General features: G+C 45.8%; 1 protein-coding gene across 2 annotated transcripts in view; it reads left to right on the plus strand.

Moving 5' to 3' along the window:
- Positions 1–21,967, plus strand: part of Peli2 (pellino E3 ubiquitin protein ligase family member 2) — a 150,841-nt gene that overhangs the window by 14,453 nt on the left and 114,421 nt on the right. The window contains exon 1 of one of the 2 annotated variants that reach the window (XM_042284755.2): positions 10,167–11,058. The exons of the other annotated variant lie outside the window; for it this stretch is intronic. Within the exon in view, the coding sequence (XP_042140689.1) occupies positions 11,009–11,058 (50 nt within the window). The 5' untranslated portion in view covers positions 10,167–11,008. Of the gene's footprint in view, positions 1–10,166; positions 11,059–21,967 lie in introns of those variants that run through there. 2 annotated transcript variants of the gene reach the window in all.

A 21,967-nucleotide genomic window follows, 5' to 3' on the forward strand; every position in this document is an offset into this window, starting at 1 on the left:
TGAGGCACCCTATGGGCACCCTAGGGTTCTCAAAAACATTTTTAGCAAAAAGGCATTCTAAGATGTCAGCTGGTAAAATGCCAGGGAGCAAATATTGCATCTTGATAAGTACTGTTAGATGTTATGTGGGGCGAAAACTGAGACCTGGGAATGCTTCAGGGAAGTAATTCAATCAGCCTGGATGGTGATAATGCAATAAACTACCCAGAGTGAGACTCAAGTATTTACTCATCAGAATGCCCTTCAGTTGAATTACTGTCTCTCAGCAGGTGGCAGCTCAGATAATACTGTTGTAAATATTAAAAGACATCGCAATTTGTGGTGACCCCACCCCCCCCCCCTGCCACCAGATGAGAGAGAAAAAACATCTTCATCATGTTGGTCATTTTTATCCCCCGCCACCACCTGACTTTCAAAGTTCATGCTTTGAGTTTTTGCTTGGGAATCCCATCTGGGGGAGCAGAGCATAAACTGCCCCGGAGGATGTGAGAGCAAAGTGTTCTATGATGGGCAGACTGGAGAGGACCATAGACCCTTCCCACCATGAGGGGCTTATTCAAGGACCCAAGTTCCTACCATGTGCTCAAGCATAGCCATTCTAGAGGAGGTGATATCAGTTTTTTCCCACTGAATAAACCAAATGTAGAAAGCTGGGGCATTGCATGTATGTACAGCCACCAAAGGATTTTGAAGTTCAGGAATTTAAGCGCGAGTCCCATGATTAAACTCATGCATTTCTGCTTCTGGAAGTTTGTGTGACGATGTTCCATGGCTCACAAGACTGACTGAAGACACTGCATTGGGCCTGTGGCCCTGTCAGGAAGAATTTTCATTCCAGATCAAAAGCAGGTAAAGTTTTGGTTATAATTTGCAGTGCTGAAGACTTCCTTCTGGATCAGCGGGGGTGTAGGGAAGCAGGTAGAGGCAATGGAGGTTTCTGGAAGTCCTGCTGGAGCTGGCTCTGCTGTCAACACTTCCCTTGGAGTTCCTCCGCAGGGCCCAGGGCATGGGTCAAAGGATGCCCTGCCCCCTTTCTTCCTGTTATCTCCTTCAGACCTATGTGGACAACAGAGTGCTTCATCCCGTGAGAGAGGGCCTTTCTTGTAGGCCCTTAACCTCAGTCTGTGTGAATCTCTGAGCCTTTTTATTCACCGGAGGACTACTACCACTTTATAGTAAGCGACCAATCCTCCCTTCTTCAGTTCTGCTCGAGAAGTTAAGTTTTTAATCTGCAGTTTCTCTTAGGTTACATTAATTCACTCTAAGTTATATGTCCTGGATTCTTGCAACTTTCAGATATTAACATTAATCACTTTAGCTTACCCTCACTGAGAAAATTGTAAATGGAAAGTGTTCTTTAAGGCAGACCATTTATACTCTAGCAACATGGTATTACCCTGAAGAGCTATATTAACAAGTCTATATGAAGAGTTTATTTGAAAGACAATGCTAATTTTAGTATTTTTGCAATCCACTATCTAGTTATGCTTCATCTACAAACATTTTATATACTTCACTTTACACAGCATATGTGTTCCTTTAAAAACTATTAGCCAACTGATCTGCTCATTTAGAGAATGATTCATGCTAAAAATCTCAAATAAATCAAATATAGCAGTTCTTCATCAAAGTAGGTCTGCGTTAATCTGCCACTTAACACAAGCACTCCTTTTTTGGAGGATGAGGAAGGACAGGAATTCTCCTGTCATTTCCAAGGTCCTGCCCTCATAATATACATGAGAGGAGAATCAAACAGACCAGAACATTTCAGAAAGAGCAGCATGTGTGTGAGGGGTGTGTGTGGCTTCTGAAAATGAGTCTCTCTAGGCAGAGGAGAAGACACTTCCAGGCCAGTAACATGCGTGGAACAGGCAAGCTCAGAGCAACTATCCCCGCCTTCGGGGCCTTCCCTCCAGAATCTCTGAAATGGGCCTGGAACTTTGTCCCCCTGCCTTTTCATCTTCCACGTCTCTGCGCAGGGTTCCTTCTGCCTGCTTGCAATTCAGGCTCTCTGCCTGCCCCATCCTGCTGACCTTAGGATGCAGCTTAGGTGTCTCCTCCCACAGGGTACCACTGCCTGCCCAGGGTACCATTGTCCCCTCCTCCCACAGCAGGGTTGTCTAGTGAGGCTTCTGTGCCTAAGTGTCCCCTCAGCTGCTCTGTGTCCCAGCACCTGACGGAATACCTGCCACAGCAAGCATGGACAGAAAGAGTAAAGAAACGCTTTGCTGGGTAGGAAAAGGCTACTCTCCTTGGTGCCTTGTTCTGGTTTTAAAAATACATTATGTTCCCTAAAGTAGATATTTATTTCTTCTAAAATTATTCTGTCCGTGTCTCCTGAGGTGAAGCAGGTTGTAAAGTTGTCAGGGCACAGATGTGGGGTGCTCGGTGACAGCTGAATGTCCCTGAGATGAAGTGGTCACAGATTTAATTTTTTTCTTCAGTCTAACGAAGACAAGGCATTAAAATGGATGAACACAGGCTTATGGCAGCAGCTTTGGACTTTCTTAGTATGTGGTATTGAAAACTCCCCAGAAATATCAACAACCACAGCTATATTTTGACAGTGACAGAGCTTTGGCTTTACTTAAAATTAGTTGTTCCAACGTCTTATCTTTCACTCTGAAGTCACAGAGAAATATTCTTTCCATTATTTTTCCCTGATGCTTATCACAGCTGGCTTTGTGTGCCAGCTGGGCTGAGCTGAGCTCTGTGAGTTCACTCCTGCTTTCTCCTCTTTGCATTTGCTGCCTGGGGACGGTTGTGCTTGCAGTGTGTAGAGGGTATTAGCCCTCAGCCAGTTCTGGTGTGGGGTCCTACGGACACCCTGCTGTTTGCTGACCCAGCCCAGTTATCCCAGGTTGAATGTTGCTCGTGGCTTGTTGTAGCTTTGAAGCAAGACAGCTGGGGTACCCTGGAAGCCAACTGGAGTTTACATTTTCCTCGCTATCAGAAGGAACCAGAGACCTTATCGTTGCACTGTTTGCTGGAGAGTTGTGGCTAGCAGGGGATCACAAGCCATCTCTCTTCTCTGTCTTTCATCCTTCCCCTCCACTGCTGCCTAGCTTCCCACTCAGCCTTTCCTTTGTGGAATTCTCAGATGAATATTCATCCCCTTTTCCCATTCCCACTCCTTTTTTTGTAGGGCCGTGGTAAATAATGAAATGTCTAAAATTCAGATGATTCATGAGGTTTATAAGAAATAAAAGGGGACAATGTGCTGATTTAAATGAGTTTCTTGTGCATTGGCTAGCAGTGTAATTGAATAAATTACCGTGAATTCAGGACCTTGTTCTTAGTACACCCCACCACTGTATTCTAAGTAGGAAACAGACACAGACCAGGCTCTGTGAGCACGGCGATCCTCATGACTTCCCAGTGCAGAAGGGAACGGCACTGGGAAGTCATGAGGCACTGCGCAGTATGTCCACAGATCTTTGGGAGAAAGCTGCAGTCCAAATGATTTGTGAGCTGTGGTTTTTATAAAGTGACTTAATGAAACTGTTCATTTGGTCTCAATTGGATTACAAGTAGCTGTCTTATGGTGACTATCTGGCTTTTAAGTTTTGCCTAATGATAGACACATACTATTAATAAAAAGAAAATGACCAGAAAATTATAGCACTCTAAGAATGGTAATCTTGCCAGGCATGGTGCTTGCCTTTAATCCCAGCGCTTGGGAGGCAGAGGCAGAGGCAGGTGGTTGTCTGTCTGTTCCAGAACAGCCTGGTCTACAGAGTAGATTCCAGGATAGCCAGGGCTGTTACATAGAGAAACCCTGTCTCAAAAACCAAAACCCAAACAAAATCCCAAAGAATGGTAGCTGCAAGATTTGGGTGGGGGTGTAGGTGTCCAGTGAGTAAGTTTCTTATTGAATCGCTAAAAGGAGATTTCTCCAAGAGGTGACATTTGATTTTCTGTTACAAATGTATTAGCTACACATGGCAACTATTATTAAATTGAAAACAGCCTTTATATCCCTGATAAAATATATTTCAAGATCTAGAATGCTTATTTCTTCTGGACCAAAGTAACGGGATTTTAACAAAGATGTAAGACCAACAGTGTAATCTGGGGAAGATTTTGCCCACCAAGGAAACAGAACCGAGTGGTCCGCTGCCTCTGTTTGTCCAGCATGCCTCAGGAAGATGTGCTCATGTACCGTGGATGCTGAGGGTGAGCTGGTTACTTAGCAGAAGCCACTGTAGAAGACTTTTTTTCTTTTTCTCTAAGCTACAGCTGATTTTTCTTTTCCAAATAAAACTGGCATCTATCTGAGTCGTTGGTGGGCGTGGCTTGCTTCATTGATCTTTCTGTATAACTGAATAACTGCAATTAAAAGAGCTGGAAAGCAGGGACCTATGGGAGTACTCTGAAAGTTCTTCTCAAACACATGTTCCTGGTAAAGTCAGAAATTAGAATTCAAGCATTAAGAGTGACTCAGCCTTCTAGACAATAGTTGGAGTCATCAGGAGATTTCTGGGTTCCTGCCCAAGGATTCTACACAAATGGGTTGGTTCTTCAGTGCCCCTCAGCAGGGTTGGTGGCTTATTAAGGCCAGGGTGTCTTTTGTCATGCCCAGAGTGTCTGGATTTAGACAGTATGGTAACCAAATAAACATGTTAGTCTACCCATCTGTGGAGCATATAATTTAGAAGCATCCCGTTAGCTAATTACATTTTTCACCTTTGAAATGGCAGTTCCTTGCAGTGCTTTGGGCCGGTGAAAATGAGATTAAATCCTGGTGTCGGCCTGGGAGAATTGGGACCAGAGAGCCAAGCTGGGGCTGTCGTCTGTGGTCTGTCCTTCGCTGGGGCTGCTCATTTAGAAGAAATGCCTTTGTTGAAATAAGAAAAAAAAAAAACAATCATTGACTACATCAGCCTCCTGACCTTGGTAATTGTTACATCCGCTGATGTGATTTATTAGTGTGATTTATGGAGTGCCAAGGGTTTTAATTAATGAATAAAGCACAGATTTATGTGGGCTCATGCCAGTGTCTCACTCTTAGGCTGATGTGTGTCTTTCTCACTTCCCCCGCCCCTTCTACTTCTCTCCTCCTCTCTTGTATCTCTTTCTTTCTCTTCCTCTCCGTCCCCCTCCCCTTCTCCCTCTGTTCTTCTCTCTTTCTCTCCCCTCTTCCTTCTCGAACCTCCTCCACTTCCTTGTCTTATGTCTCCTGTGCTTGTCTGGCAGCTTTCTTTTGAGGTAGGTAGACCTGGTTGCTTTATCTTGTGCAGGTTTAGGAGTCTTATGTGTCTAGGAGTCTCTGTGGAACATCTCCTTGAAGCCAGGCTTCCTTGCCTTCGGAATGGCGATGACTCCTCCTGGGGTGTCTCCTCTCACATCGGTTTGTTTGGGTGCTAGCAATTTTCACTCACCAGGTTGGTTTCATTGACTCACTGCACCGGAGGAAACAGCATCAGGGTTGCAGGGGTTGGAAAACCGGTGTCCTGATGTCTCGGGAAGTCTTTCTGCCTTAGCATGAACGGAAGAATCCTGTAGTAGCTCCCCTCCCCCATATCAGAAGGGAGATTTTCTCTGTGGAAACTGGAGACATTTCTTCCAGAATCATTGTGACAAACAGCAGGGAAAACAGAACTTTTTGGACCACATAACATGTAATCATGTAATGACTGAATCTGGATAAAGGGAGTAAAGAAAGCCAAGCTTCCTAGATTTAGTGGGGTCATCTGGTCCCTTTCTACCATGAGGGTGGGTCCGAGCAAGACAGCCGTCCCCACCCTGGTTCCTTGTCACCTGGAAGACACTGCTGGTTGGATTGTCTTAGGTTGGATTCTTCTGCAGATACTCTGCTTGCTCACATATAAGGAAGAGGGTAGGAGAGGGGCTTTGTTCATGTTTCCTTCCTTTGAAGGTATTTAGCAGTGCAGTTCATATGTGGAAAAAGGGCCACTCACATCGATGTGTGGGCTTCGAACGTTATTGTATGTGGTGATACATTGTGTACCCTAATAAATTTATCTGGGGATCAGAGGACAATGCCAGCCACTAGATTAGACATAGAGGCCAGGTAGTGGTGACACACACCCTTAATCCTGTCACTCAGGAGGCAGAGATCCGTCTGGATCTCTGTGAGTTCAAGGTCACACTGGAAACAGAGCCAGGCAGTGGTGGTACACACCTTTAATCCCAGTACTGGAAAGCACATAGGCCTTTAATCCAGAGAAGTGATGTCAGGGCAGAGAAAGGTATATAAGGCATGAGGAAATAGGAACTAAGCAACAGTTCAACTGAGACCCTCAGGCATGAGGACTCAGAGGATTTGTGGAAACAGGATCAGCTGAGGAGTTGATGAGGTTGTCTGTGGCTTGTTCTGCTTCTCTGATCTTTCAGCTTTCACCCTAATATCTGGCTCCAGGTTTTTGTTTTTTGTTTTTTTTTTGTTTTTAATTAATAAGACCATTTAACAATTTGTGTTACAATCGTACATCATTTAAAAGGCAAAATTGTGCATGATCCAGTTTGAGGCCTTGGGCCGATGGTTTGAAATCCCCATCTTAAACTGTTCAGCATTTGTCTGTCTTGCTTCAGGGAGTTGAACCAGGTTGATCTTTGCAGAAAAGTTCAGGAATCTTTACTTTGTTGGGGAGTTTTCAGTTTGCAATGAGGCAGGCGCACCAGCTCTGGATTCTTGGCCTGCTGGTATTTCTGCCTGTAGTGTTAGGGTGGCAGGATAGGCACCAGGAAGTGATTTCCCTTGATGCCTTAGGGGGCTGCCTTTGCTTAGACACGCACTGTAGGAAACCTTACCTGCAGAGTGCAGAGATGAGCATGTGCTCAGCACAGCATTGCTCAGCACAGCATCACTCAGCACAGCATCGCTCCGCTCAGCTGCCTTCTCCAAGAAAGAAAACAGGCTTCTAGCGTTCTTTTCCCCTCCCAAACTGACAAGTACTTGTCATTTTGTATTTCCCGTAAGGTCTGCAATAAAGGCTGAGTGGCAGCTGCCACCCAGGGATATTACGTAACCGGGACTTGTTCAGTTTGAGTTCATGAAGTTCTGAATTTGGAATCTTTATAAAACATCCTCTTTTGGCACACTTTACAGTCGGGCTTTCCTGGTCAGGATATGTGAGTAATGATGGGGTATTTAAATAGTAAAGGTTTGATCTGCCAGGCTAATCCTTGCAGGCTTTCTGTTTCTCTCTGTAACCGGTTTGTGGTTTACATGAAGGAGCAAATTGTTTTAGGTCTGCTGTCGGTCTCCTACGGCCTGCTCCTTCCCTCGTTCAGCTGGCTGTCCTCCACACAGCTCCTGTGGAGACAGTTCTCTCTCCTGTGTTGCTGGTTGTTTGTTTCCTCAGGTGCCTTCCACTGCCCACCTTTCACTCCTCCTGCTGACAGAGTTGATGAGCATGTGGGAAAACAGGGCTGGTCTGTGATCTCAGCCAGCGGGGGAGCTGCAAAGAGGGATTTCCAGAAGGAAGGCTGCGCTCTTGTGGGGACAGCTGGGTGGAGGTGGAGCCTTTGGGAAAGCCTTGGGATCTTTAATTATCTAACCCAGCACCAGGCCCTGGCCTAAACCTAACTGATAGGGCGTTCCATACCCCGTGGCTTTCCTTGGTTTGCTCTGGTTGGGGGTGGAGAAGGGAGCCAGGAAGGGAAGGAAGACAGATGGGCCAGGGAACGGGAAGTCCAGGGTGGGAGATGTGAGGACAGGGCCGGGCTGTGGGCCTGCTGAGCCCAGTGAGAGGGATTTAGAAGGCTGGGCAGTCTCGCAGTTTGTCCTAGACTGGTTATGAAGCTGCATAGAACTTCGTTGGCATGCATCTTCCGTCTGCAGTTGCTGCTTTTCTAAGTAGACTATCCGGCAGCTCCGTGTGTCGGCCATTATCGAGCTGACCCCTGCAGTCCTGTGTGTTACTCCTTCTTATCATTGTTTACCTTCCTTCTTCTCTCCTCCTCATTGGGTACATTTTAATTTTAGTTCACTTTGCTTATTTTTAAATCTTAGAGCAAGTTTTATATATGGGAACTCTTTTTTAAAAGTTTTAATTTTTTTCCTTTTATTGAAATAGATTGTTTTCCACCCTCACATAATTTATCCTGGTTGGGGTTTCCTTTTCCTCTAGTCTTCCCAGTTCCTCCCCCACCTTCCCTTCCGTCTGGATCCACTCATTTTATCATTGGAAAACAGACTTCTAAGGGATAATGATAACATAAAATAAAAATAAAATGTAATAAGGTAAAACAAAAACTAGCACATTGGAGTTGGACAGAACAAACCAACAAAAGGAAAAGAGCCCAAGAGAAGGCACAAGAAGCCGAGACCCACCCGTCCACACACTCAGGAGTCCCGTCAAACCACTAAAGTAGAAGCCGTGATGTGTACGCAGAGGACCAGGCCCTGCGCATGCTGACGCGGTCTCTGTGAGTTCCTATGAGTTTTGCTCATGTTGATTTAGAGGGCCTTGCTTTCTTGGTGTCCTCCCATCCCCCCTGGCTCTTACCTCTTTCTGCCTCTTCTTCCCCAGAGTTCCCTGAACCCTGAGGGGAGGGATTTGATGGAGATGTCCTCCTGTTTAGGGTTAAGGGTTGCAGGGTTCCTCACCCCCTGCATACTGTGTGGCTGTGGGTCTCTGTATTCTCTTCCCGTCTGCTGCAGGATGAAGCTTCCTTAGAGTGACTTACAAGCCAAGTGCAGAGGGCCTGTTCATGCTGACTGCCCTTTGTGCTTGGGCTTGCCCCTCACTCTGTCTGTTTTGGTGGTGGCTGTTCTTCTCTGTCACAAAAGTATATTTAAGGCTCATTTCCTAAATACATGATTCCGGCACCCAGTGAGAAGCTGCTGAAAAAGCTAGAGCCACAAGTCCTGACAGTAGCCTTGCACGCCACTCCATGTGAAGTGTGCTCACAGGTAAAATCCCATTCCTTTTTTTGAAAACCTTGGTACAAACTGACTTTACTAAAGGAAGAGGCAGATTCTGGTATTTGAGGTGCACTGTTGGTGTAGGGCATTTCTTTGCTCCCGAAATTGACCTCCATCAGAAATTAGTGGCTATCTTTCCTCCCTCCCACAAGAGACGTGCTGATTATGACCAAACTCTGCACCATACCTGCAGCAGGCCTAATTCAGAGCTAAGCTCCTCGCTTGAGTGAGGTTTGTAATTTTATAGAGCTGATACGTTCTTTCTGTGGATGTCCATGGGTATTGTGACGAATACTTTTTAAACCCGTTCTTTCCAAAACAGAGTTTGTTCTCCACTCGTAGTTATTTACTTAAAATACGCAACAAATAGCTTCAAGTGAAACTCAGTGGAATGGTCACGCACTAATATAAACTTCAGAAATGGCAAAAGCAGCAGTAAATACGGCAGCAGTGGTGCTTTCCATTTGCTTTTGCGGTGGGACCTGAAAGGGAAAGTGTATGGATTTAGCAAGCCTTTGAAACTGACTTCTGAATTATTTCCAGGGCGATAGTTGGTCTCTCCTGGTGGGACTCCAGCACGATAAGACAGTGATGAGACTTGAGATTACTTTTAGTTTTTACCTAAGGGGCCAGAATGCTTTCGTTTGAAATTCCGATTCATTGACCCTTGAAGGAAAACGGATGGCGCAAGAGCTGTCATGGTATGAAATGAACTCATGGGGTTGACTCGGAACTAGAGATCCAGAAGCACATAGAGAAGGCCAGGGAAGATTCTGGAGTCTGCTGGCCAGGCCAGGGCACTAGGGTGCAGCCACTGAGTATTGATTTCTGCCGTTTCCCCCGGCTCTTTATTGTCAGTTGACCTACTAACCCAAAGAGAGGATGAGGTCAGTAATGAACTGGCTCGGTTATAAGCATTACAGCTTGGATGGAAAGGTATCCTGGCAGGCAGGAGCCCATGGAATACCACAAAGTCACACCGCGCAACAAACCTCACACAAGAGATTTATTGGGAAGGGAAAGAAACGAGGGTGGCTGCCGCTGCTCTGGTGGGAAACAGCAGCAAAATGAACAGGGTGCAGGGCTAATGTAGAGCTTCTTGGGAAGCGGGTGGAGCTTTCCAGGGTGAAGCTTTCCAGGGTGAAGCTTTCCAGGGTAGAGATTGGTGGTATTTCATGTCCAGAGATGGGGGACGGGGCAGGGTCCCGCAGTTGGGGCAGTTAGAGTGTTCTGTGGGTGGAAGCTGGCAGTTGGCGGTCCTGGGGGGAGGGGCTTAAACTTGGAACACAGGATCAGGGCAGCAGGCAGGCGGGAGTTGTGTTGTCCCGAGCTGATGGCAGTGACTCTTGGCTTCTGCGGAGACGAAGTGTAACTTGACCGTTTGATTCATCATGAAGACGTTTAACATTCTTCAGGCCTTATTCCCGCCACTGAGTTTGTACGTGGGAAAATTAAGCGCAGGAAGATGTTGCCAGACCAGAGAGTTGGGTCGGTGCCTGTTGGGCCCTGGTGGCTCTTCCTCAGGATGGGTTGGAGGACCTGCCGAGACAGGGTTGGCTCGCACATACGTGGCTGGTGGGCAAATCATCACCTGCTCTCGTTTGCCTGCTGTGCTCTTTCTGAAGCAGAACTGCCCAGTGTTCAGGAGCAGACTTGTTTCATGGACCCTATCTCAAATCATTCCAAGGAACACATTTCGTAGCATCGTTGAAAGCCATTGGCAGAGCTTAAGCAGATGCATTCACCTGGACAGTGTAGCACACTGTTAGCAGAATCCCAGTCCTTTCCAGTCATGGAGCATTCTTTTGTAAGCACTGATCTTTAATACGCCGTGGCTAGAACTCGGCGCTCTTTCTTTGAAGGAACCTCTGAAGAAATAGTTGTGAGCTCATGAGCAGAACTTGAGACATTGACATTCATCAGTGAGTTGGGTTACCCTTTAAAGTCAAATACCCGGAGTTATAGTTGAGTTGGTAGAATGTTTGCTCAGAATGCACGAAGCCCTAGGTCCCATTTCTGGTACCACATAAAACCAGGCATGGTGACACATGCCTGTAATCCCAGCACTTGGGAGCCGGAGGCAAGATCAAATTCAGAGTCATCTTTGGCTACATAATGAGTTCCAGGCCAACCTGGGATACACGAGACATCGTCTTTCTAAATAAGTAAGTGAACAAGATAACACAAATGTAACGGTTGATCAAATATGTAAACAACAGATGTGTCATTTATTTATAAATACTGGGAAAGTAGGGCCACACGGTATCCTGCATGCTGTTATCTCTAACATTTTGGTGCTGTCCACTGTACAGTGTGAGAACGTGGGCTTTCAGCAGGACATCCCTGCTCCTGCTTGCCATTGCCTTCTCATTTTAATTGTCCTTGGATGCCTGGCAATTCATAATTTTTCGGAGAATTAAGAATTTAAGGCTTACCCAGGGAATGGTGATGCATGCCTTTAATCCCAGCACTCGGGAGGCAGAGGCAGGCGGATCTCTATGGGTTAGAGACCAGCCTGGTCTACAGAGTGAGTTCCAGGACAGCCAAGACTACACAGAAAAACCCTGTCTGGCAAAACCAAAAGAAAAAAAAAAATAAAGAAATTTAAGGTTTAGGGATAGCTTTATCTGTGAGCTCTGATCCTAACCAAGAACTATTAGACTTGAGAAACTTTTGGGGGTATATTTCATATAAAGCCCCCATCCCCCGAAATTCTTTTTTGAAAATGAGATCATGTTCTATTTTGTCAGGTCCTTTCATGCTGATATTAGGGGAAAAGGATGCAGTAGGAGATGTCAGCATTGCTAGCAATACACCTGCACAGCCGTGGGAAGTCGAAGTACTTCCTAGTTCTTAAACCAGTCATTGCTTTTAAAATCAAGCATTAGTGTATTCATGTAAAAGACCCGTCAGTTCTCAGAGCCCCTCCTGGCCAGCTTCCCCTGACCACTGACAGCTCCTTTGGAAGCCCTGCTTTCTGCCCTGCGGCCCCAGGACCTTTTCAGTTTGGTCACATGGTCAGGGCTTCCAGGCAGCCTGCTCTGTGAGCTCTGCTGTCCTGTCCCAGTTTCTGTCAGAGGCGATGGTATAATTTACTTTGTAGTTGCTCACTTGGCTTTTGGCTCTTCCCTGGATGAATTTGGTGAACCCCCCGGACCATGTCACTGTAGTATCTGGACCTTATCCGAGAATTGGAGAATAGGAGTTGTTAAACATGAAAGGAAGGGGCAACTTTCATTCCTTTCTTTTTGAATACACAGCTGCATCTGTTTTCCCTGTACAGAATTGTGTGTTGTGTGCCTCTCCCCTCGCCTCCGCCCATCATGAGGACTCCCCAGAGCCAGGCCCGGTAGGGCACCTCTGTACACATGCACTGTGGGGTCAGCGCACCTGCACCACCCACATTAACATGTACACACGTGCATGCACCACATAGACAGAGGATGAAATTCTGACGTACTTTTAGAAACGCCTGAAGAATTGCTGTTTATAATGTGTATGTTTAATAAAAATAGAGATATATGTGCCTCACGTCCCCCTCATCTGCCATGTAGTGGGAGGGAAGGGGGGAGAAGATACCCCCTCCCTCTTGACCCTGCCACCTGTGGTGGGCGAGGGAAGCTGACCCTCCCCCTTACCAGCTGCAGCCCTCCAGTGGACCCTGCACCTCGCCTGGGCAGCCCAGTAGAGCCGACCCTGTTGGCGGAGGTGTGGGTGAGCCAGCTCTGTGAAGTTGTGACCATGGGAGAGCTGGCCCCATTATTCCTCTGTCATCTGGCAGCATGGGCTGGCGAGGGAGAGATGCCCCCACCACCAACCCCAGAGGCAGGTGGAAGAGCTGGCTCTGCCCCTTCCCAGCTGCAGCATTCGGGAGTGTGGCCCCTACCCCTCTCCTGGGCAACACAGCAGAGCTGGCCCTGAAGGTGTAGGCCTGGGAGAACCGACCCTGAGGACTGACAGCAGGAGAACCAGCCCTGCCCCTTGCTCCTGGCTGCAAGGGGAGAACTAGCCAGGGCAGTGCTGAGTGAGTCCTTGGGAGAACTGGTGGGCTGACCAGCCCTGCAACGACCCAGGCCCAGAACCAGGGTTATGGGTTGGCCCACCCTAACATCCACCCCATGTGTGATCTGCTGGAGCACAGGGCGGGGAGGGGGAGTTGGTCCTGCCATCCCAGAGCTACAGGATCTCCACAACACAGGGCAGCCGCAGGATGTCAAGGAAGAGTCCCAGGGAGGGCCAAGCATTGTCGATGGTGTAGCAGAGACCAGGGGCCTCAGAGCAGACCAGTGATTCTTGGTGAACGCCTGCATGTAAAAATGTAGGGATAAGGGGGTTTACTGTGGGACTCACTGTGTCACACTGCAGCTTCCACGATGAGATTCTCCCTTTCTTTTCTTTTTTCTCTTAAATTTTATTTTGTTTTATTCTAGGGGTGGGGGTGATGGGTGGGATTGGGAGGCATGATGTGAAAGACACAAAGAATAAATAAATAAAATATAAAAAATAAAATACAGAAATAGATTTATATATGTGTATACATACATGCAAATACACACGCACATCAACGTGTACACACACGCATGTGTGCACGCATATGCACATGTACCACGGTACATACATACTTGTATTTATATGTTTTTGTGTGTTTATATATAAACATGTTCGTGTTTCTGATTCCAGTCTGACACCTTGTACATTTTCGTGTTCTCCATTCCTTGTTTGAAACTGCTTTTTTAGAATGAGAAACCATATATTTACTTATTCATTCAGTTTATTGCATCATTGAAGACTGAACCAGAGCCAGAGAACCAGTGGGAGATACATCACAGAGTGTCTTTCAAGGAGTGGCTTATTTTGAGATGGGGACTGCAGTGGGTGAGTCCCAACTCCGTAGACGAGGCTATGACATGGGGCAGATTCAAACTGTCAACAGGTGGGGTTTCTTCAGGAAACCCTCAGGTGCACTTGGAAGGCTTTTCAGGTTTTTGAGTCAGGGTTATGTCAGCTTTCTGTTTTAACAAGTCCATGAAATAATTCATGAGACAAAGGTTTGTTTGTGATTTATAACTTGGTTTAGTGTGTCTCGGTCCTGTGGAGCTCCAGCCTTGTCCTGTGACCCCAGCACTGAGGGACCATCTGTCAAGTGGGCAGAGTGAATAAGGCTGCCCATCCTAATGCTGTTATTTCCAGCTTTACCCTTTGCCAGTGTTTCCATTAAAAGACAGGAACAAAGTGAAAAGCCCAATTTGGGAGGGGGGTACAGAGACAAAAAGCTGAATGTTAGGTCTCCTTGATTCCAGAGAAATGTTTTCTTCATCTTGGGTTAATACTGAATAGTTTCCTTCCTGCTTTTCCTTCTCTTCCCTCCAGCTCCTTCCACTAGGGCTGCTTTTGTTCGTTTTTTACCCCCTGCTCCCTATAGTTAAAAGCTTCAGAATAGGTTAGCCGAGGCCCTGTCAGCATCAGACAGTGGCGAGTCGCACGTTTGCTGTGTGGAGTGGCAGTAGAATGCATACTGTGTCACCCAAGTGTCTTACCAGGCTTTCTGCTGTACCTTGCACTGGGGTCATTTGAAGAGTGTATATTCCAGTGTATGTCACCATTTATATATGAAGTGTGCTCCTAAAAGGCTCATCTGCTAAAGGCTTATGGACCCAGTCCCTGAGAGATGATTGGCTCCTGCAAGCTGTGACCTCATCAGTGGGTCGACTACTTGGGGCATTCATAGTACGATGGCAGTACTGGCAGATGGGGAAAGCGGGAGGTAGAATGGAACCCACATGGGTGACACGGGTCCCTGGGACCTGTGCCGCTTCCTGGCTGCTATGAAGTGAGCAGCTTTCCTTACCGCATGCCTACCACCATGATAATCATGCCTTACCACGAGCCTGAAGACCATGTAGTGAGGACTCCATGCACGAAAACCTCTGAAGACATGAGCCAAAAGTATTTCCTCTTTTTAAGTTGTTTCATATGTTTGACAGAGTTATAAAAAGCTTGACATATGCACTTTCTATTTTGATAATAATTCTCTTTCAAAAGGAAAAGATATTGGGCCTCCTGAGTGTTGACTTACATTCCTTTTTTCTTTTCTTTTTTAAATAAAACTGCTTGGGTTTATAGGAAACTTTACACGTGTCTCTCCTTTACTTGTACAGAAAAGCCAGTATGTGATAAATTTGGATCTCACTGTCAGCTTAGTATAGCAAGTGATGTGTTGTAGAATATTATTTTAAGGTGTGTTACTTTTGTTTATGTTGCATTTGTTTAACTCTGTGAAGCTGTGTTACTGTGTCTGTCTAAAACACCCGACAGTCTAAAAGAACTGAACGGCCAATAGTGAGGCAGGAGAAAGGATAGGCGGGGTAGCAGACAGAGAGAATATATAGAGGGAGAAATCTGAGGAGAGATCTAGGAACTAGAGAAGGAGGAGGACATCAGGGGCCAGCCACCCAGCTATACAGCAAGCCACAGAGTAAGAGTAAGAATTACAGAAGTAAGAGGAGAGGAGAAGCCCAGAGGCAAAAGGTAGATGGGATAAGTTAAGGGAAGCTGGCTAGAAACTAAGCCAAGCTAGGACCAGGCATTCATAATTAAGAATAAGTCTCCATGTATGATTTATTTGGGAGCTAGGTGGCAGGACCCCTCCCCCCAAAAGAGCCAAAAAAAGAGCAGAAATAAACAACAGCAATGATGTTTTGCTAAAATGAAAGCATTATCTGCCGTATAGCATTCTGTGTTGACTGGTGTTGGCCAGAGCTTTGAGTCTGGCCTGCCCCTGGTGCCATGGGATGGGATGGCTCTTCCTGCCTGTGGTTCTGACTTGAAGCCACTGGGGTCTTGGTTTTTGTAGAGTGCAGTATAGTTTCCCATGTCCTTCTCTTGTCCCAAATGCATCTTCTGATGAGATGTGCCTCATTAGTGATTTGGTGGCATATGATGAGAATTTGCTCCATTTTAATTGAAATGCAGTTCCAGTCAGGCACTGACAGAATGTCGGGTGCTTTTTAACGTTTTGTGGTTCCCCAAGAATATGCTCATGAGTCCCTTTTGGACATGCACTGGTCATTAGAGCCTAGTCCCCTAGTCCCAAAGGATGAACTCCCTGCTGGACTGGAGGTGTAGGGTGCCATGTGTGGTATAGGGGATGTTAGTCTTGTTGAAGCAGGAAGATTGACCTGCAGGAGAGGACATGTCACACAGAGCTCAGTGCATGCACATGGTTCAGTGTTAGTGCAGACAGAGGACTTTAAGGCTGAGGGTAGCATGCCGTTAGTCCTTACTGCCGATTTCTTAAGTTTTTGTGAGAAGTGTATTTTGCTTGTGTTGCACATTGTGAGGCTTAAAGCTTTTCTTTTTCTTGTTTCAGCCTTGTTGAGATAGCCTTGGTGCTGTCCACTTTATCCATTTAGCATATAGTTCAGTGGTTTGCGAATTCCTTGTCACAGTCCAGTGGTAGAACCCTGAGCACCCCCTCTGTCCCCTCCTGCCAGGTTATGGTTAATTTCTGCTCCCTGCCTGTCTCAGAACTGCCACTCTCTCTCTATAATTTTGCCCTTTTCAGAAAATTTTGTTTGAATTGAATCATTCAATTGGTAGTCATTTGTGCCTGGCTTCTTTTATTGAGCTAGTTCATTCATGCCACAGTGTATGTTAGTTCTTCATTCCTGTTTTATGTCCAAGAGGTGTTCTGTTCTGAGTAGACCACATTTGATTTGCCGTTGACCAGGTGATGGACACATAATCCATCATGCAGTTAATGGACATTTGCTTGCTGGTTGTTTTGGTTTTGCATTGGTGGGTTCTTAGTAGTGAATTACTGTAAGTCTATATTTAACTTTCTTAGAAACTGATGAATTGCTCCCCCTAAAATACTCCGTCTTATGGAGTGTATGTTCTTCTTGGCTACAAGCCATAATTTTGTCATTTACAATTAGGGTGAACAGTAGCATGTGTGTATGCAGCAGAGAGATGACATGGTGATTTTACTGTGGTAGGGAGGTTGATTTCTTTTTTGTCTCTGAATTACTACACTAAATTGTACAGTTTAGCTTCCTGGGGGTATTACAGTATTTGTTTTGATGTGTAATGTTAATATGAATTCCTTTTCTTCATTAGCTTTGGCTTTATATGAACTGGCTTCCAGTCACTGGAGTCTAGAGAAATGCCTTTATCTGGCCCTCAACTGTTCTGGAACAGATCACCCCCACAGCTAACTGTCCTGTGGAGTTCACTGGCCCAAGCTTTCAGAAAGGTAGAAGAAAGCCACAAGTGTGCAGGAGGAAGGGTCGGTGTTTGGAAGCATGTGGCTTGGGTGTGTGTCCAGAAGGGGAAACTAGGGTACTGTTACATGATTACCCATGTGGTGTTTGGACCACAGTGTTTTAGTGTGACAGGGTCATCAAATTGAATTTGATGTGACTTAAGGTCCCATGTGCGGGCAGCTCAGGAAACAGGCAGGGTTGGTGGGAAGCACAGATTACTTCCTACTTCATGGTGACAATGTGAAGTTCTTCCTCCCCCTGGAAATCTGTCTCTCTCTTAGATTACCTCTGAGCAGGTGGCACTACCAGCCACGCCCGCCTGATCCCAGAGCTCAGCCCGGATCGTCTCACCTCCACAAAGACCAAGTTTAGACTTTTCTCACAGTCTTACTTTGATTTCTGCCCTGGTCACTGGCTGTAGTCTTACAGTTCCTTCTCATTCTTTCTCTGTCTCAGTTCATCCTGCACAGTACTGCCAGAGACATGCTTCCTCATACGATGCTTGGGTTTCTCGGATGTCCCCATCTCTCTTGCTTCTGGGCCTTTGCTCTTTGGTGTGGGAGAGCTGCACCTCCCAAGCCATATCTACCCATCCTTCCAGGACTTTGTATGGGCACCTAGCTCTTCGAATCCTTCTTCGATGCTCTGTACCTGCTGCTTTTCTTCCTGGGCTCCCATATCACTTTCCAAGTCATCCTATGTGACTTGGGTCCCAAGTACAGTCACAGTGAATTGGCTTTGGTTCTCTACTGGACCTGTGCTCTGGGTAGTAGTTGTGACCCTGGCATCCGGCGCAGTGTTCAACAGCAGACATGCATGCACAAGGTGTCACAGATGGCTAGGGAAGAGGAGTCATTTTGGGGTTTGGGATTGGAGATGCTTGGGACAGATGAGGGGCGGTCTTTGACGGTATAGGGAAGACATGGGCTCTCTGAGGAAGGTAACCGTCAACCTTCAGTGTGTGTTCACTGACTGAGAGAGCTGTATGAGAGATCCCACCACCTCCTCAAGAAGACTTGTTTCAGTTATCAGAAACACTGCTGCCCAGAAGCTTTAGACTGACACCTCACCCACATCCTTTATGGTAGGTTTGAAGCCGTAGGCTCCTTCTGTGGAGACAAACTTTGACTAGGAGTTGTGAAGTTGGATGCCATTGGATGTGTGAACCACACAATGTTCTGCCTCACTTCCTCCTGCTGCGAAGCTGCTGTGTGTCCTTTCTTGTCCTACAGCTTGCTGCAAGTAACGACTTATAAATTATGTTAAAAGTTAACGACAGAAAGCCTGTCTGAGGGAGTCTGGGCATGCAGGAAGACACATGGGGTACGTTTCATCGCCAAGTTCTCTGTTTGGTTCCATCAGGTGCTTTTTTCAGAGGTTGGAGTCCTTGTACTTTTCTGGTCTTTTTGAAGTCCTTGTTGACATGACCTCCAGGAGTCCTCCACTTCAGCTCACTGGCTGGTCATCTTCACTCTGCAGGATCTGTGTGAGTGGGGCCCGTGAAGATGTCTTTCTAAAGCATTGCATACATTGTGATTTGGTTCTTGGCCTAAGAACTCAGTTTTCTTTTGATAGTATAAATATTTTCTGTTTTACTCTTGTTATTACTAAAGGATGTTTAATGTCCTTTATTCTCAGTTTAGAATGTACATTTCCCCTCTCTTCCTTTTTTTTTGATGGTGGTGAAGAATTAACAGATCCTGCATCCCATGACCAATCATGCTGTCTCGATGTGAATGATTTAGTGGCCTTCCTAGAACTCAGGGATAGACCTGAACAACACAGCCTTCTCTAGTTTGCCTATTTCTCCGGGCAGGAGAAGGGTCCCTCAGTCCTCTGAGAAACTTGATTCAGACTAACTAATAAAAGACAGAGGTCTAAGGACATTAAGTGGTTGTGTCTTTTGAATGTAAGAACTCAAAACAAGAGCTTCAATCGGCTTTGCCACCTTGGAAGCTGAAATTTAGACAAGGAATGAAAGAAAAAAAAAAAAACGAGATTGCAGGTTAAGTAAGCACTTGTCTTTAGTTTTGAGGCATAGTGTCTTCCCACCCCGTGTCATCTCTGAGCACAGTGGCAGAGGTGTCACAGCATGTGGCCCTTGGCCAGGCAGTCCCTCTGACTGTCTCTTGTGCCTTGTGCCTCCACCGCTCTTCGGCCATCAGTGCACCCCCTGGGACCTCGCTTGCTCCATGCTTGCCACGCCGCTCACTGGTCACGGTTAGTGCTTTGAGACCTGTTCTGGGACAGCACTCCGTATGAGTGTGCATTTCTCAGCGTCGTGCTTCCTAAACACGCTACTCTTTTTGGGTCATGACTCCCACTGTTAGACAGAGTCTCCTGCTAGCTAGGACTCAGTGTTCTTTCTGTCCCAGCTCTGCCGCCTGACACGTGTCCCAGCTGCCCCTCCTCCACGTGCTCTTTATGGAGAGCCAGTGAGTTAAATACCGGTAAAGCGTGCTTAGGAGCCCATCAAGTGTTTCTCTCTGGACCCAAGTAGAGAACCAAGTTTTATTAAGAAACAGATTATTAGAAGTTACTGCAGAAGACAAGGTTCAGGGCACACATGGAAGCCAGCTGTTTCTAAGCAGAGTTCCCTTCCCACATGCCACTTGCGTACTGCAGGGGGGAGTTGTGCAGATGTTTCCTCTTGGGAAGCTGCTTGAAGTGGCACAGTCTCAGGACTGCTGGAATCCTAGGGTCATCCAGAGACCTAGCTCCCTTGACTGTTGAGATCCCCAGGGAGCTGGTGCTACAAAGCAGAAATGACCCCATCTCCAACCTCTGGGAGGAAAGAGCTTGGGAACTGTGAGAGGATGTAGAAGTTAGGCACGTTACTTACAGCCTTATCTCTTTATTTCACACAGTCATACAACTGTAGCACAGGCAGGTGGCTCCCCAGCCTGTCCCATTCCTTAAGATCCCTTGGTAGCTACAGACGCATAGTCAACTGTAGGTTTCCGAAATTTAGGTTCCACCTAAGCCTGTCTCGCAGATATCTCCCCACCTCTGCCCAAAGGTGCTGGGATTAAAGGCTCTTGTTTATAGTTTTGATTTTTTCCATTACTCTTTTCTTCTATCACAGTAGCTTGCTGTTAACATACCAAAGAAGTTAATTTTGAGAGCTGTTCTGTTTGTAATTACATTAATTTGTAACATTAATTCCTTAATTTTTAAAAGATTTCACTTTTATTTACACATGCTGCCTGTGCCTGTGAAAGCCAGAGTGGGGTACTGGATCCCCTAGAGCTTGAGTTGTAGGTGGTTGTGAGCCACCCAATGTGGGTGCTGGAAACTGAACTTTGATCCTCTGAAAGATCAGCAAGTGCTCTTCCCACTGAGATGTCAGTGGAGCCGCTAATGCTAATTCTCATTGCAGATGTATTTGGGAAAAGATGACTGTAGTATTGTTTCACAGATTGAAACCCATTTCCATTGACTGTCCATTTGAAAATGAGTGTTAATGGGGAAGTGGGCATTGAGCAAGTCCAGAAATTTCTAACCTCCCCTCCCCCCCCCGCCCCCCCCCCCATTATCCTTGTAACAGCATGGTAAACTCACAGTGTACCACCGAGATCTCTGCTCTAGGAGTTGGTTGTGTATGCTGTGGTAGCAGGACAGTGGAACAGGCAAATTTGGGGTTCTGCATGCTGTGACTTACACATGCTGATGGGGAGGGAGAGCTACGAGAAGGTGGTAGGAGAAATGTCTTGTTAAGTGCTGTTAATCTGAAAACCAACGGCTTCGGCTTCTCGGTTTGTTACCGAGCAGTGCTGACTTCCTTTGGGTTTGGTTGAGAGCAGTGCCCACGCTCTCAAGCGTTGTAGTCCCGTGGCTACGAGTCCATGTATATAATATAATATGTATATAAATCATGACCAGCACCCTGGTCGCGCAGAAAGGGAGCAGGAGGGCAGTGGGAGGAGGCAGTGGTGTGGCCTGATTGGAACGGTAGGAATTCTTCTCTAATTTTAGGAATTAAAACAGAAACAAACTTTTCAAGTTAAAATTTCCCAAAGGATGTCTTTAGGCCAGTGTTGTACTTTACATAAAATTATATAAGTTAAAAATTTGACTGTCGTTCTATGTAAAAGAATTAAATGTACCCATGTCTACAGTACCTCTGGTAAAAACAGATTATCTTTATTTAAAAAGAAAGCACATGAGTAATATATAGAGTTGGTTTTGTTGTTCTTTTGGTAGAACAACAGCTTCACCAAGCATACCATATGTTTAAGATGGAGGAGAGCATCACCACGCCTCTAGAGTTAGTTTTCCTGTGTGCCAGAGATAGTCCACGTATGAGCATGAGAACAGCCATTTAGATACACGATGCCATTCTACTGAGTATATATCTAAGCTTCTCATCCCACGGGTTGGGTATATCTGGGTCCTATTGAATTATAAATAGAGAACTACTGTGCTACTAGAGAGTAAAACAACCACATATAAGCATATATATTATTAATATTTAAATATTTCATTCTGATTTAACGAGATCCAATGAGGATACCTAAAAGAGAATATAAATAAAAATTGAATTATGCAATTCTAACAACCACTGTTAATATCTTGATATATTTCTTTTGCCATTGGTCCTATGTATATTAAACATTTTTAGCATCAAAGAGAATAACGTGTATACATTTTTCTATTTATGCCATTTTGGTTGTCATTAGGAATTTATGGTGAATATTTTATCATGTAGAACTACACAAATCGATCATTATTATTAAACACTTCTGTCATTTGCTGGGTTTTGCCATTACAAGTAATAATATAATTAACATCTTTGTGAACAAAATTTGGC

This window comes from Peromyscus maniculatus, chromosome 9 (genome assembly GCF_049852395.1).
Source record: "Peromyscus maniculatus bairdii isolate BWxNUB_F1_BW_parent chromosome 9, HU_Pman_BW_mat_3.1, whole genome shotgun sequence".
NCBI classification, from domain to species: Eukaryota; Metazoa; Chordata; class Mammalia; order Rodentia; family Cricetidae; genus Peromyscus; species Peromyscus maniculatus.